The sequence below is a fragment of the Rhinichthys klamathensis genome, unplaced genomic scaffold, assembly GCF_029890125.1.
Source record: "Rhinichthys klamathensis goyatoka isolate OS25496 unplaced genomic scaffold, OSU_Roscu_1.1 h1tg000256l_1, whole genome shotgun sequence".
In the NCBI taxonomy this organism is placed as follows: Eukaryota; Metazoa; Chordata; class Actinopteri; order Cypriniformes; family Leuciscidae; genus Rhinichthys; species Rhinichthys klamathensis.
The window spans coordinates 845,205-860,491 of record NW_026606778.1 but is presented as its reverse complement, the minus strand read 5'-3'; the positions used below and the strand labels follow the sequence as shown (position 1 = coordinate 860,491).

The window sequence follows — 15,287 nt, the reverse complement described above, 5'->3', positions numbered from 1 at the left end:
CAAAGTAACGCTCCTTCCCGTCTGGAACTGATAGTCACAATATTATACAAGATTGTTGTGTCTGATGCGTCTTCGCCCACAGAAACACCGCAAAAAGTTCAATTAAATGTCGTGGAGAAGAAAAAAACATTTCCCCTTGAACATTTTCAAAGGGAAAAAGAGCACTTCGGTTTACTTCAGAGGGGTTTTTGACCTTTTAAATGAGTGTCAGAGGGGATGATCCCGACAGAAACGTTTTCCTGTGGGGTTTCGTGATACTGCCGTAGTCAGCATGGATCCAATCCGTTTCCTCAAATTCCATTCTCATGGATTAAATCAGAGACTTTTGTCACACAGACTGGTAAACAAACAATATGAAGTATAAATAACATCCTTATTCATCAGCTTGCACCAAAAGACGAGTATTAGAGTACATAGATTCAGACATCAAGACGTGTAAAAATCTTTAAAAAATAACATACCGACAGACTGCTTAGCTACTACTAGACAAGTACTTCCTGTTTTCAGAGATGGACATGTCAATATCTTAACTAGTTTAAGGTTTTTTAAAAGTTGGATATGTCAATGTCATTAAAGAAATGGTTAAAAAAAATTCTACTTTTGTTACGTTTTTAACTGCTAACTTTTCCTTATAATTAATCTGTTCATGTGGATTGCAAATGACAGAGGTTCAAATCCATTGTCATTTATTGAAGATATTAACAAATTAATCTCTGATAACATGTTTATTGTAGGATATCTGCGTGCCCAACTCTTAAAATTGTGAACTACACTACAGGTAATATCTCTTAAGTCTCTTAAGCTCACAAAGGCTGCTTATTTGATGTTGCTGCTATGTATGTTATGCGCGCAGTATGTTTTGTCTCGCATGCGCGCTCAAGATTCTGGGAGATTTGAACTAATTTGCGGGCATCAGGGAGACGCTCAATATGCGGAGGACTCCCGGAACTTCCGGGAGACTTGGGATGTCTGAGTGCGGGTTCCCTAGACATCTAGACATCAAGTTATTATTTTCATCTTAAAGAAGAATTACAAGATGCACTTTTTTCAGTAAGCTAGGCCTATGTGTTTTCAAGGCTTCAAAGTTTTATTGAATGCTACCTCTGACTAAGAATGCATTACTTTGCACTTGTATAGTCTTTTATTTTGGAATTTTAAGAGCAATAAACATACACTCACCGGCCACTTTATTAGGTACACCTGTCCAACTTCTCGTTAACACTTAATTTCTAAGCAGCCAATCACATGGCGGCAACTCAGTGCATTTAGGCATGTAGACATGGTCAAGACAATCTCCTGCAGTTCAAACCGAGCATCAGTATGGGGAAGAAAGGTGATTTGAGTGACTTTGAACGTGGCATGATTGTTGGTGCCAGAAGGGCTGGTCTGAGTATTTCAGAAACTGCTAATCTACTGGGATTTTCACGCACAACCATCTCTAGGGTTTACAGAGAATGGTCCGAAAAAGAAAAAACATCCAGTGAGCGGCAGTTCTGTGGGCGGAAATGCCTTGTTGATGCCAGAGGTCAGAGGAGAATGGCCAGACTGGTTCGAGCTGATAGAAGGGCAACAGTGACTGAAATAACCACTCGTTACAACCGAGGTATGCAGCAAAGCATTTGTGAAGCCACAACACGCACAACCTTGAGGCGGATGGGCTACAACAGCAGAAGACTCCACCGGGTACCACTCATCTCCACTACAAATAGGAAAAAGAGGCTACAATTTGCAAGAGCTCACCAAAATTGAACAGTTGAAGACTGAAAAAATGTTCCCTGGTCTGATGAGTCTCGATTTCTGTTGAGACATTCAGATGTTAGAGTCAGAATTTGGCGTAAACAGAATGAGAACATGGAACCATCATGCCTTGTTACCACTGTGCAGGCTGGTGGTGGTGGTGTAATGGTGTGGGGGATGTTTTCCTGGCACACTTTAGGCCCCTTAGTGCCAATTGGGCATCGTTTAAATGCCACGGCCTACCTGAGCATTGTTTCTGACCATGTCCATCCCTTTATGGCCACCATGTACCCATCCTCTGATGGCTACTTCCACCATGTCACAAAGCTCTAATCATTTCAAATTGGTTTCTTGAACATGACAATGAGTTCACTGTACTAAAATGGCCTCCACAGTCGTCAGATCTCAACCCAATAGAGCATCTTTGGGATGTGGTGGAACGGGAGATTCGCATCATGGATGTGCAGCCGACAAATCTGCGGCAACTGTGTGATGCCATCATGTCAATATGGACCAAACTCCCTGAGGAATGCTTCCAGCACCTTGTTGAATCTATGCCACGAAGAATTGAGGCAGTTCTGAAGGCAAAAGGGGGTCCAACCCGTTACTAGCATGGGGTACCTAATAAAGTGGCCGGTGAGTGTATATTGCAATGTTAAGGAATTCATGTTTTTTCATTCAGATATGTAAATCAACATGTATAAATTGCTATTAGTCAATTAATGGGGAGATAATCGATAACCGAATCGAAATCGAATCGGACTGGAAAAATGAATAGTTAGATTAATCGATGCATCGAAAAATAATCGCTAGATTAATCGTTTAAAACATAATCGTTTATCCCAGCCCTAACACACACATATTTTTTATTTTTTTTAAGTGCAGTATTTGTAAACTGAACAAGTAGACACGTACCTCCCAGAGCGTGTTCGGTCATGCTGAGACACAGAGACTCCAAACGATTATTGATATCTGGCTCAGTCACAGGCACATGTAAATCTGCAAAACCATAAACAAACTGTGTAAACTTTAACAAATTACTTTTTATTTTATTTTTTATTTATTTATTTATTACGACAATAAACAACACATAAGCCCAGTGAGGTCTGCATGACACAGACTGATGTCTTGTGACATACCATATCATATAGAAAAATTGGTTATTTGTGCTTTTTGCCACATGTTAAAGACAGGAAGATAAGGAACAGAAGAGATGGAAAATCAGTAAATAGGTTCGGCACACAATGCAGGCCAGATTTGAAACTTCATCCATGCAAAAGCATAACAGATCATTTTTATCAGACACTTTCAACTTACAGTACATTTATTACATGAAGTGTCACCCTTGCATCAATCAAGGGTTATAACTTATGTGTTTTGCTCAAAAGCACAATAGATTCAGGTCACCCCTTGTCAGATTCAAACCTTTAACCTTGAAGTCATTAGCCCAGACCTTAGACCATACGTTTAAGTAGGGCTGGGCGATATGGAGCAAAAAATATATCTCGATATATTTTGCTATATCTCGATATTCGATATATATCTCGATATCTTTACAGGAAAATGGATGTGAATACAACTCAAAATATAGGCCTACAATCAATAGAAAATTAATTTTCCATAACAGAATGTAACCAAATGAGAAAAATTAAACACAGGGCCTGAATTTCGTCATCATTATTAATCACGTGATTCATATACAGAAACTGAATAAAGTAATCAAATGGAAAATAACACAGTAGTATTTTAGTCCTGAATAAATTAAATGCATAGGTTATTAATCCTGATTCCTTTAATTTAAAGCTATCTTTTGTTGTATTGACAACAAAATTAATGACAGACACATATGGCTGCCGTCACTTTAAGAGCTAGTGCACGGATCCTGTGTTCATTATACTGGCATGCGTTTTATGCTTATTAAAGACAAAACCGACTATGTTTAGAGTATACTCACGACGACCGAAATTGACAATTTTGCGTGTTAAAGCAATATAATCCGCGAAAAATAACTTTTGTTACTGGCCAGCTGTTCTTAAGGCGGATTTTCTATGAATGTGCGCATAGAAAATAATCTCTCAGAGAGCGCGCGAGCACTGATTAGTTTAAAATCGCTTGAATGTTTAAACTGGTAAGACTTAAAAAGACGTGCAAATGGTAAACTTCAGTCACGATGCACTGCTGGCCCGATTGTGCGAGTGAATATCCATCATGTCCCGACTCCTAAACGCGAGTGTATGTTATGGCCGCAGCGCTTGATGCTTGCCTTGCACAACACATTATGAGAGAAGAGAAAGAAGACGCGGCACCGCTGAACACTCACGCTGTTTGTGAAATTGCGTCTGGCAGATAGTTGTTAAAAGAATGATTTGATTTTATAATCTGTGTGGATTACGATTGCGGGAATTTCCCGCATTATAAATGGGAGACCTGCGGGAATGATTAGAATTATGCGCAATACCCGCGCCGAAATTCGAGCCCTGCAATAGTTTAAAACAAGACGTTTGTAGTAGCCTTCTGATTACTGGAGTCCATTAATCGAACTTCCATGCCTCTTATATAGTAATTATATATTGTAGTATGTAGGCTACCAATTTACTAATGCAATTAATGCTCACACTCGGTTTCTCTCGTGCTCTGTCGCTCGCGCGCAGACACACTCGGAGTTCTGTAGCCTCCGGGCTGGTTGCGGATGAGACAATTTTTGAATGAGACAACACGCGAGGTGAGGGGAAACAAAAGCAAGGAGGCGGGGGCGAGCACAGCACAGAGAAGGCAAACAAGCAAAGTGGCGAAATCAGGATTAAAAATAAACAATATATCGATATATACGATATGTCAAAATCCATATCGTGTTTAAAAAATATCTCGATATATTTTAAATATCGAGATATCGCCCACCCCTACGTTTAAGATAAATCATAGATAAAAACAGGCTCTAATAATCTGACCAATATTTCATCCTTTCTTTTTTACCATTAACCCACTCAGACCTTTACCAGCTAGAGAAAAAAAGCCAAACAAATGTCTATTTCAAACTTCTCAAAGTGTCCTATTCACATCGTAGTCATTATGCCTGCTACAATTGATCAATAGCTCCAAATTGCGACCTCAATTTTCAAAATTCACAGCCATTATGCTTGCAAATTGCACTGAACTGATTGTGAACCGATTGTGTTCATAGTTCCCTCAGTAGTACACTGGACTATAGTGGGATCTCTGTTGTAAAAGAGTTGATTCAGTCTCGATGGGGCGGACTCTGGTTGCTCAGGACTCCTGCAGCGCTGCTTGGCCTGGCCTTTACAGTGCTCGTCTTTAGCTGAGTCAACAGCAAACGGGCCTTTGAAAATCCCTTGTGGGAAGGAAGAGCTGAGTTAGGCAACCACTGGCTGGACGGAACAGACAACCTGCTATTTTTAAGCATTAAATCCTGTAAGGCCCCTCAAGTCTCTCTCACAGTGCTCCCGCTTTGATGCCTTTGAATTAATCAAGGCGTTAATATAAACACATTGGGATGGGCAGCAATGAGAAAGGGAAGGGGAAGAGTCAGAGAGAGAAAGTGGCAGGCACAAAGAAAGTCATTGTAGCATGCAACCTAGCACACAAAAAACACTGTACACACTCTTTCTTCTTCGAGAATTTCTGCAAATCCACGAGAACGGAGCAAACTAAAGGAAGTGAGTTTCAGCTGCAGTCAGAGTGGAGCCACAGGCAGACTCAGAGAGGAACATCGCTCTGCTCTGAATGTGTGTCAGTGGAGCACACACAGCACAACGCTTGGGAGGATGGAGTCGATTTGTGAAGAATAACATGGAAAACTTTCCCTTTAAATATGTGACGCAGTTTCAGTCAGAAGAAAGAAACTGTCTCTGATCACTAGCAAGTATTTGATAATATTCTTTACTTGACAAGAGCCTTATTTTAGCTCAGAAATAAGGGAATGAAATAAGACATTTTAAATATTTACAATGCAAAAACAAAATGATATATATATATATATATATATATATACATACATAAGTAAAACAAATGTATAAAAAATATATATAAAATAATTAAAAAAAATTTTTTATTAAAACCTCTGAATGCAATATCTTAATTTCTTTTAGCTTTTTGATCATATTAATTGGTTAGCACAAAAATGTAGTCTAGAAAAAGGATGGTGCCTTCACACAGACTTTTTAAATACAGCACAGTGTAATGCACAGTTGAAGGTTGATTATTAATTTTCATGCACAGCCAAAAAGAAAAAAGAAGAAGAAGAAACAGCAGAATGACCAATTGAAGGGGCAATGATTAAAATGGCACTTCCTTTACAAGCTTTTTTTAACCTCAGAGCTCCTTTACTGGTGGGAAACTATTTCAAACTGTTGCCTCTCTCAAGTCATCTGGGGTTCTTTGTGTCAGAGATGATGGAACTCCAGACTGTGAGTTACCAATGATCAGAGTTTGAGTTCCTGTCTCTTACCTGTTTGCTGGAACATGGCCATGGTGTGTGGGTTGGTGTGGACGGGTAGTGATCGAGTCCTCTGAACTGAGCTGTGTGTGCGGCTGGGCATGCTGTTACTGCCCCCTGGGTTGGCAAACCACAAACCCTAACAAAAAACAACCAAACAACACACGTTAACCAAATTACATTCACGTCATACTACAATCTGTGCTCATGTGAATGTTGGGACTGACATTACAGACTTGGAAAATAATAACAAATGTAACGGAATTCATTAAAATAAAAAATAAAATCAGAATAATATTTGAAAAACAGTTTCACCTATTATAAAGCCTTTTATTGTTCTGAACATAAAATGTCTAGTTATAAAAGCACATCCTTTCTCGTTTATTTAGTGTGAAACATGGCTTTTCTTACCACAGGTCAGGAACAAATTTAATGTCACACTGGGTACATATAGGGTAAAATAGGATTTCTTTTGATTTTGGGATGATTTGTAACTGATGGTCTTGTAAGATTCATCCATTCATGGAGTGATTTGAAGTGAATAAGCCCTTCTAACCTGCCTATCCTACTTTCATTCACTCTCACTCCCTTCATTTGACTCCCTCTCCCCCCTTTCCTGGCCCTCCCGTTCAGAGGAGCAGGGAAAAACAGGAAATGCCTGTGCACTGTTCTCACTGCCTCTGACTAGCTCACTCTCTCTTTCTTTTTCTCCTCTCCTCTTCTTTTCTCCCCTCCCTCCAGTCGCACTTCTCCCCACACATGACTCATCGCTATTACGCACACCTAACCCCACCGTCCACAGACTCTGAACCAGGGAGGCAGTTGGAACTTCCTCCCATTGTAAGCGTGCCTAGAAAAATGTTTGAGCAGACACGCAAGAATGCCAGGTTATCGCTACGCTTCCAAAACCCAATCCTCAGTTGTTCCATTCAACAGTGATGTTGGAATTCTGGAATGCTGTAAATTGCCTCCAGCTCCATCCACTTCAAAAACTAGTGCTCCCTTCAATTTGAAGTGGTAATAGAGTCATTTACGCTTTGGATTTGGTGTTGTTGAAAGCCACTGTGAAATGACAAACCTGTCTGCCCTGTTTCAGGCCGGTAGGGGTGCTGCTGCTGCTCCGGGGGGTTGGTCCGAACAGGCCGGTGGTACCCAAAAGGCCAGGTCTTATACCAGGCAAACTCCGCATCTGATACTGGCGCAAGTTTCTCCGTGTGGGAACGCCGCTGCCTACACAGCCCGTGGTTGGGAGGGAGTTGGACTGACCGTAGCGGCTGCTGGAATGAAACAGGCAGACACAGTCGTAAAATATATAGATAAATTATATATTAAAAAATAGAAAATTATATATAAAAATATTTAAAACAAATTTTAAATGTATATACTAATCTCTTTAATGTCCTACATTATTGGAAATGTAACAATTTACAGGCAGTAGACAATTAATGTCAGTGTCTTAAGGTCTATTCCAGAGGTGCATGTGCAATAATTGTTTATGGTTTTAAGCATGAAAGCATGAAAAACATTGTTTAAACCTTGAGAGAGAGAGAGAGAGAGAGAGAGAGAGAGAGAGAGAGAGAGAGAGAGAGAGAGAGAGAGAGAGAGAGAGAGAGAGAGAGAATTAAATAATAATAATAGAAAAAATGATTAATCAACTAAAATCATCAAAATACTGAATCATAATTAAATCTTCACTCTTTTAAAAAAACAACTTATATTTGTTTACAATGCTTTAAAAGTAACAACATTGCTAAAGAAAAAAAAATACTGTATATACACACAATGTATGTGTGTATATATATATATATATATATACACACACACACAGTCACACACACACACAATATATATATATATATATATATATATATATATATATATATATATATATATATATATATATATATAAATAAATATGCAATGATATGTTAATTTTAAGGCACCGTAAACAAATAAAACAAATAAAAAAAAAAGTGTACAGTTTAATTGATTCATTACTTTAATGTATTTGACAGCCCTACTTTGTATTAAAAATTTTAGCAGAAGTACAAGACGAAAAACCAGAGTCTGTGTAGGAGGGCCTTCCAGTACTAACTTTGACAATGGGGACCATAAAGTTACAAAGGTTGTGAACCACTAACGTAGAAGTCTGTAATGCTTCACACAGAGACATAAAATCAGAGATTCTAGCTGAATATCATATGCTCTATTTTCAGACCCTGATGCAATCCAGTAGGGAGTGACGGCATACCGTGACTCATGGTCCTAAACACTTCTGTGTGGTTTGTGGTATCCGATCATCATTAAAGTCTTAGTCCAATAAATAAAAACACAGATGTCAATTTTGCCCTAAATCAGTCAACATATCTGACAGGGTAAACCTCAAAAGTTCTGTTCTTGCCTAAAGTCTGTTCTCAGTCCACTGTATGATGTCATTTGGTAAAACTTGAGCAACAAAACTGGTTTTGCTAGGAACTGCTCTATTAATCAGATGACAGTTGTCATGATCAGAATCTTCCACTGAAATTTACTCAATCATTTACAAGTCATGATAATGTACAGTTAACATGTCAGTTTCATTCATTCATTCATTCATTCATATATTTTTATTTCATTCTTTTGAAAAAGAAATGAAAAGGAGCAAAAAGAAGATAAACTTATAATATCTGCCCCTTATCAACATAAGTCAAATTACAATTCCAAAAAGGTACGCTTACAACACACGTCTACTTTGCAGCACCAATGCAAAGTCATAAATCAAATATCACATTTTCCTGCTAAATAGATGCATTATATTTTCCTATTAGTAATGCTTTTACACTCTTCTTAAAAACAAAAAACGATATTGAAGTTTTAATTTCACTATTTAGATTGTTCCACAGACTGACACCTTGTATTGAGACACATCTTCCCTTTAATTTTGTTCTAAACTCGGGTTTCTGAAAGACTTCAGTTCCTCTTAAATTAAATTCACTAACTCTCTTAATGAATCTATTTTGCAATTTATCAGGTAATGTTTTCAGATGAGCCTTATACATTATTTTTAGAAGGCTATATTCTAATAAGTCATTGAATTTTAAAGTTTTTAACTGTATAAATATTGGATTTGTGTGGGCCCTATAATCACTTCCATTTACAACGCGAATGGCACGTTTTTGTAATTTAAAAACAGGTTCTATATAAGTTTTGTTTGCACTTCCCCATGCTTCAATGCAATAGGTCAGATGTGGAACAATCAATGAATTATATAACAAAATTAAGGCACATTTATTAACAGATTCTTTTACTTTATGTAACACAGCTATAATTTGGGATACCCTAGATTTAACATGGTCAATATGGAATTTCCATGTCAACTGTTCATCAATCACAACACCTAAAAACTTAAATTCATGAGTCCTTTCGATCTGTACTCCTTGTACGGACAATGCTGCATCTAAATCCACATTTATACAACTAAAAATCATAAATTTTGTCTTACTGATATTTAAAGACAGTTTATTGGCGTTAAACCATCTAATAATTTTCCCAAACTCATACTCTACAACTTGTAATACCTCATTTATATTTTTGCCAGCATAAAATAAAGTAGTATCATCCGCAAACAAAATACATTTTAGTAACTTAGAAACATTTACTATATCATTCACGTAAAGAAGAAAAAGTACTGGACCTAATACCGACCCCTGGGGTACACCACAATTTATTGAACAATTTCTTGATTTTATGTTATTGATTTCAACAAACTGCTCTCTGTCTTTTAAATAACTTTTGACCCACTGATGAGCTATACCTCTTATACCATATTTATATAATTTAATCAATAATATTTCATGATCTAAAGTGTCGAACGCTTTTTGTAAGTCTACGAAGACACAGTTTATTACAATAATGATGGTGCAATAATGATCTGCTTTAAGGGAAAGTTCATATTCTTCAAAATATCTTCTTTTGTGTTCAGCAGAAGAAAGAAATTCATACAGGTTTGAAACAACTTGAGGGTGAGTAAATGATGACAACATTTTCATTTTTGGGTGAACTATCCCTTTAAGACAAATTAAATTCCCCAAAAAATATTTTATGAAAACTGACAATTTCCACATCTAAAATGTCCTCCATTTATTTTCTCCTCCAGAGAGGCATTTAAACATGCAATGGATTTGTACATGTTAAAACTGTCTGGTAGATGTAGAAGTACCCGTTTATTTTATTTGGATTTGTTTTATTGTATTTTTCTACAGCATGTTTCGGCTTGGGTCAAACTAACCCCAAATGGAAATCCTGAAGAACAATTAATTTTTGAAGGGTTAATTTTAGGATAAAACAGAGGGTTAAAACTTCAGTAATATCGGTCTAAGTGGTTTTAATATGTCGGAGGGACATGACGTTTTTCAGTATCAGGGTTTCTAGGACCCTAGAAAGAAAATCTCAAGAGAAACAAAAGATTAAACTGCGTGCTAATCATGACCTCCAAAATTCACTCTACCTTCGTCTCTGTCCTGTTAAGTCCAGTAAAGTTTTCCGTGAAATTGACCGGAACTGCACCTGCACCTGCTGTTTCCATGACAACAACCTCTTCTTCTGCGTCTCTGTGAAGGCCTGCGTGGGGTGCGAGACGTCAGAGCAGTGAGGGGTGGGACAGAGACTCAACACTGCCCACCATGAACATTACACCTCATAAGTGAAGACTCCAAAACCGTGTCTAATGGGACTATGTCTGCTTATTCTTTAATTGTTTGTGATTTGTTCAGCAGCTTCAATAATAAGAATAATACAAATCAATAAAAATAACTGTATGCTCGCCATTTGCTGACCATGACAGTCTTACACAAGAAACTAAAGCAGTTTTGTATTTTGATTTGGTTAAATATGCCTAATACATAAATGCCTTAAACACCATGAAATCAAAATTGTTTATTGACTTTAAGATCACGTTTATTAGATTTGACACCTGCAATAAATTATATTTTTATCAGATACATTCTTCTGCAGTTTTCCTGATAAGAAGACCATAAATATTGATGACAATATATAAATACAAATTTTATCCAATCAAATGCTCTCTAGAATGATAACGTCCCATCTGTCTAAATCAGAGAAGCAAATCATGATTTAATCATGATTTTAATTATTTAAAATTAGATTTTAAAATTAAGAATTAGGTTTTATTTTTTATATCATGTCCTTTTGTCTTTTTTATTAGTTTAAAAAAAAATATTTAGCTTTCATTTATTTTTTATTTCTGTAATTTTAATGTTTCAACTTAAACTTATTTCAGTTAGTTGCCAAGGCAACATTTCTAATTTTTATCTATTTTTTCATCTAATTTTATTTATTTATTTTATTTTATTTAATATTTTATTTTACTTTATTTTATTTTAAGCTTCACTTTAATTGCAATTTTTTTTTAAATATATTTTTTGCACTCGTTACCTATTTTACTAAATAATGTGACATAACGTGACATATTTCTGAGTGAAACAGGATACTCAACAAGGTAGGACTTGACTGACTCCAATGAGAATTTATTGAATAATAAAAAGCGGATCAATATTTCACAATAAGACCCAGAAATTTCATATATTAAGAAATACATTTTGCTTTCATGAACGCTTACCTCATGAATTAGGCACTTATCAATAAGCTGTAGGTAGGAACTAATGTTCTCCTCATCCGACCCGGAGACTAGGAGTTGTGTGCAAACTGTCACAAAGAAAGACAAAAAGAGTCACATATTTATTAAAAATAAAATCTTTTTCCATGATGCCAAAACTACTACTGTTGCTGTGTTTCAGTATGAGTTTAATGTGACTTTCAGACTCATATGTTTATGGAAAGCTCAGCAAAAGTTAAGGAAAGTCAAATTCCATCATCTCTGTCTGACAACCTCTGACCCATTTTTCTGTCTGTGAGATAAAGATGTGTGGAAATGGAAAGTAATGGATAGGATTTAAACAATCCTAAAAGCCTGAAATGATTCTCAGATTGCGGGAAGGAAGAACTACGCGTGAACCTTTGCCCATGACGCGAGTGAACTGAGCAGGGATGTCTCCCTCGGCTATGAGCGTGGAGTTTCCCTCCGTCTCTCCTCCGCCCAGGTGTGAGCTGGCGATGCTGCTCTTCCCCTCTGCGCTCAGCAGGTGGCGCTGTGAGGAATCCTCTGTGCTGCAGGTTTTAATGGGCGTCTGGATGATCTGGTGAAGCTCTTGCAAAGGAGCACGTAGATTCCCTCCCTCCAAAATATCCTGAAAGAGAAAGAGAGAGAGAGAGAGAGAGAGAGAGAGAGAGAGAGAGAGAGAGAGAGAGAGAGAGAGAGAGAGAGAGAGAGAGAGAGAGAGAGAGAGAGAGAGAGAGAGAGAGAGAGAGAGAGAGAGAGAGAGAGAGAGAGAGAGAGATGACAAATGGATGGATGCAAGTTATTCAAGGTTGCGGTGCAGCATTATTTTGGACACTTCCATAAATTCAATACGGGCAACTGTCAGGTGTCGGGATATTTCAGACATGTAATGAGGCGGAAAATGACATGTGAGGACAAAATAAAGGTCTACCAAAAATACGTGCGTGTTTGTTTCCCCGTCGCACGGTGCGACTCTAACAGGGCCGACACATGCGGGACATTAAAACTTTAAATGGATCCGGCTATCAGGAGGAGGTGTCTTATTTCTGATGCTACAAATGCTCCGAGATGGAAAGCTTGATGAAAAGGTTGCTCTGAAATTAGACATCTGGCTCCTTCCTGGCTCTTGTTGTATCAAATATTGTCCTTGAATTAAATAGATGATAATTAACACACATAAAAACTGCATGTGAAAATGATATTAGCAGAGGATTGGGCTCCAGGGTTAGTGTGACACTGCAGTTAAAGATCAAGGCTGGAAACTGAAAGATTGAAGGTGAAAGCTAAAAGTGAAAAAAAAAAAGCATCTGCTGTACAAATGAATGCAAATGTGAACTTTGTGATCAATAGGACGGTTCAGATGAATAAAAAAGTTTATGGGTTGAAATAAACTGAGATGGGAAAAGAGAGGCTCTGACCTTCTCCAAACAGCGCAGCATGTTATGTCGGTCTTTCAGCTTCTGAATACTGATGATGATCTTGTGCCGTGCCCCTTTAGTGACTTGCTATATCAGACGAAAACAACACTTAAAACACAATCTGACATGCAACATGACATAAAAACAGATTGGTTTCATCTTGCCTGATAATATGCAACAATGCTACAACATATACAATTTAAAAACTTATAATTGTCTCAGTAACTTTTCCATTAAGGTCCCTTGTGTGTTATTCCACAAGCAATGTCTTTCTATGTTTTGTATGCATTGTTACCACAGTAACTAACTGTGCCGGAAATACAGTAGGCTACAACTAGTTGTGGGCACAAAGTATTTGGAGCTAAATGCACAACATAGCTAGCTAAATCAAGATACTATAATTGTGAGTATCTCCTGTATCACATAAATTACAAGAAGTAATTAAGTCTTGTGTTTGGCATCTTGTACATGCTAGAACCTCTCTGGCAATGTTACTTTGAAACTTTAAACTATTAAACCGGTTGGAGGAGGTGATCTGCAGTATTATTTTTTTAACTTATTTTACGATATAAATACCTAAACATTATTAAAACAAGATACATTTAGTTGAGAAAGAAAATGTCATTATATATGAAGTCTACTTTTAGAGATGTCTAATAAAACTGAGTGAGATGTATGCTTAAATTAGAAGAAAAAAACTGCCAATGGGGTAAGAAATATAAATTGAAAGGCAAAACAAATGTGTGGAATATATATATATAATTTGGAGAATAAGACAAAAATTAAGAAAACCATTTTTTGAAGTGTAAAACTGAAGAGCAATGAAAGCACCAACCTGAGCTTCCAGCTGATGCTCTGACAGTGACATCATCTCATCATATGTCATGGTGGAGAAGAGCCCAGCGTACTTATGTAGACGTAGACTCTTCAGCCAAGCTGGCACATCTGAGAGTGACATCACATTATTTCAGATGAAAAGCAATGCAAGATAGGAGTGACCTAATTTTTAAAGGTCTGGGCTCATCTTAATGGCTCATTAGATCAATTATTTATTTCCAAGATCTGTTTACTTGCTCTAAAAAATGGGTTTAACACAGTCAGTCACATCCCTGTTTCTTGAAATTTACATGAACACATTTGTGGCTCACCCCTCATTCCGCTGCCGTCCTCATGGAATGTACTTCGGACAGCAGCGTGTTCCTCCAGGTGCTCGCTGCCTCCGCTGCCCGAGGACGCCACGCTGCTCTGGGGAGAGATGGGGGCGTGGTCGGGGGCCGGCCCGCGGGGACGCAGGTCCTCCTGAGAGAGCCATCCGTGCCCCAGAGGCTGGTTAGATCCGCCACTCATCGGAGGGGTCAGAGACACAGAACGTCTCAGAGGACTGTGCTGCCCACCCGACAGGACTGCGAGAAGAAGAAAAAACAGACATGCGGCGTGAGATCGGGCCTTGTCATCAACAAGTCAGGACCGTTATATTTCCAGAAACTTCTATCAAAAGCTTCACATGTACAAGCTACATTTAGTAGCTCTGCTGTTACCAAGCAGACATAAGGATGAACTTTTTTAAAACACACTATTTTCTGTCTAGTCAGTGTGGACAATCTGAGGGTCGAATAGTACAGGGGCTTTCAGTTCCTTTAAGTATGCAAAATGATTTTGGACTGCAATGAATATGAGCAACAGGATATGATTTCATACTCCAGGGGTATTCTGAATAATTAATTAATAATAATAATGAATTCAAAATGTAACAATATACCATCATCTACTCCATATTCCTGTGACACTGCAAACCATGAAGCTCTTATTTTAAACTGAAACCTTTTTTTAATAAGAGTTTCTTAGGTGTTTAATTATTACATTAAATACAATACATTAGAATAGGATTTTATTTTTATATATATTCAGGTTTCATTTTAATTTGAAGTTTTTGTCTTTTTATTTATATATATATTTACTTCAGTTTTAGTTTTACTACTTTTAGTACTTGAAATGAAATGTTTTTTTTATTTAAGTTAGTTGTCAAGGTAACTTTTCTAACTTTCATTTCTTTTTCTTAAAT

At 37.4% G+C, this 15,287-nt stretch overlaps 1 protein-coding gene across 6 annotated transcripts in view; it reads right to left on the bottom strand.

Moving 5' to 3' along the window:
• The window catches only part of samd4a (sterile alpha motif domain containing 4A), a 44,162-nt gene that overhangs the window by 2,401 nt on the left and 26,474 nt on the right, over nt 1-15,287 (bottom strand). For 3 of the 6 annotated variants that reach the window (XM_056267147.1, XM_056267150.1, XM_056267152.1), the window contains 9 exons: nt 14,374-14,628; nt 14,061-14,170; nt 13,226-13,312; nt 12,204-12,435; nt 11,808-11,893; nt 10,677-10,789; nt 7,269-7,467; nt 6,203-6,329; nt 2,653-2,736 (listed from right to left, as the gene is read on the bottom strand). In XM_056267147.1, the coding sequence (XP_056123122.1) occupies nt 2,653-2,736; nt 6,203-6,329; nt 7,269-7,467; nt 10,677-10,789; nt 11,808-11,893; nt 12,204-12,435; nt 13,226-13,312; nt 14,061-14,170; nt 14,374-14,628 (1,293 nt within the window). Of the gene's footprint in view, nt 1-2,652; nt 2,737-4,843; nt 5,087-6,202; nt 6,330-7,268; nt 7,468-10,676; nt 10,790-11,807; nt 11,894-12,203; nt 12,436-13,225; nt 13,313-14,060; nt 14,171-14,373; nt 14,629-15,287 lie in introns of those variants that run through there. The other 3 variants (XM_056267148.1, XM_056267151.1, XM_056267149.1) reach the window with 2 other exon arrangements.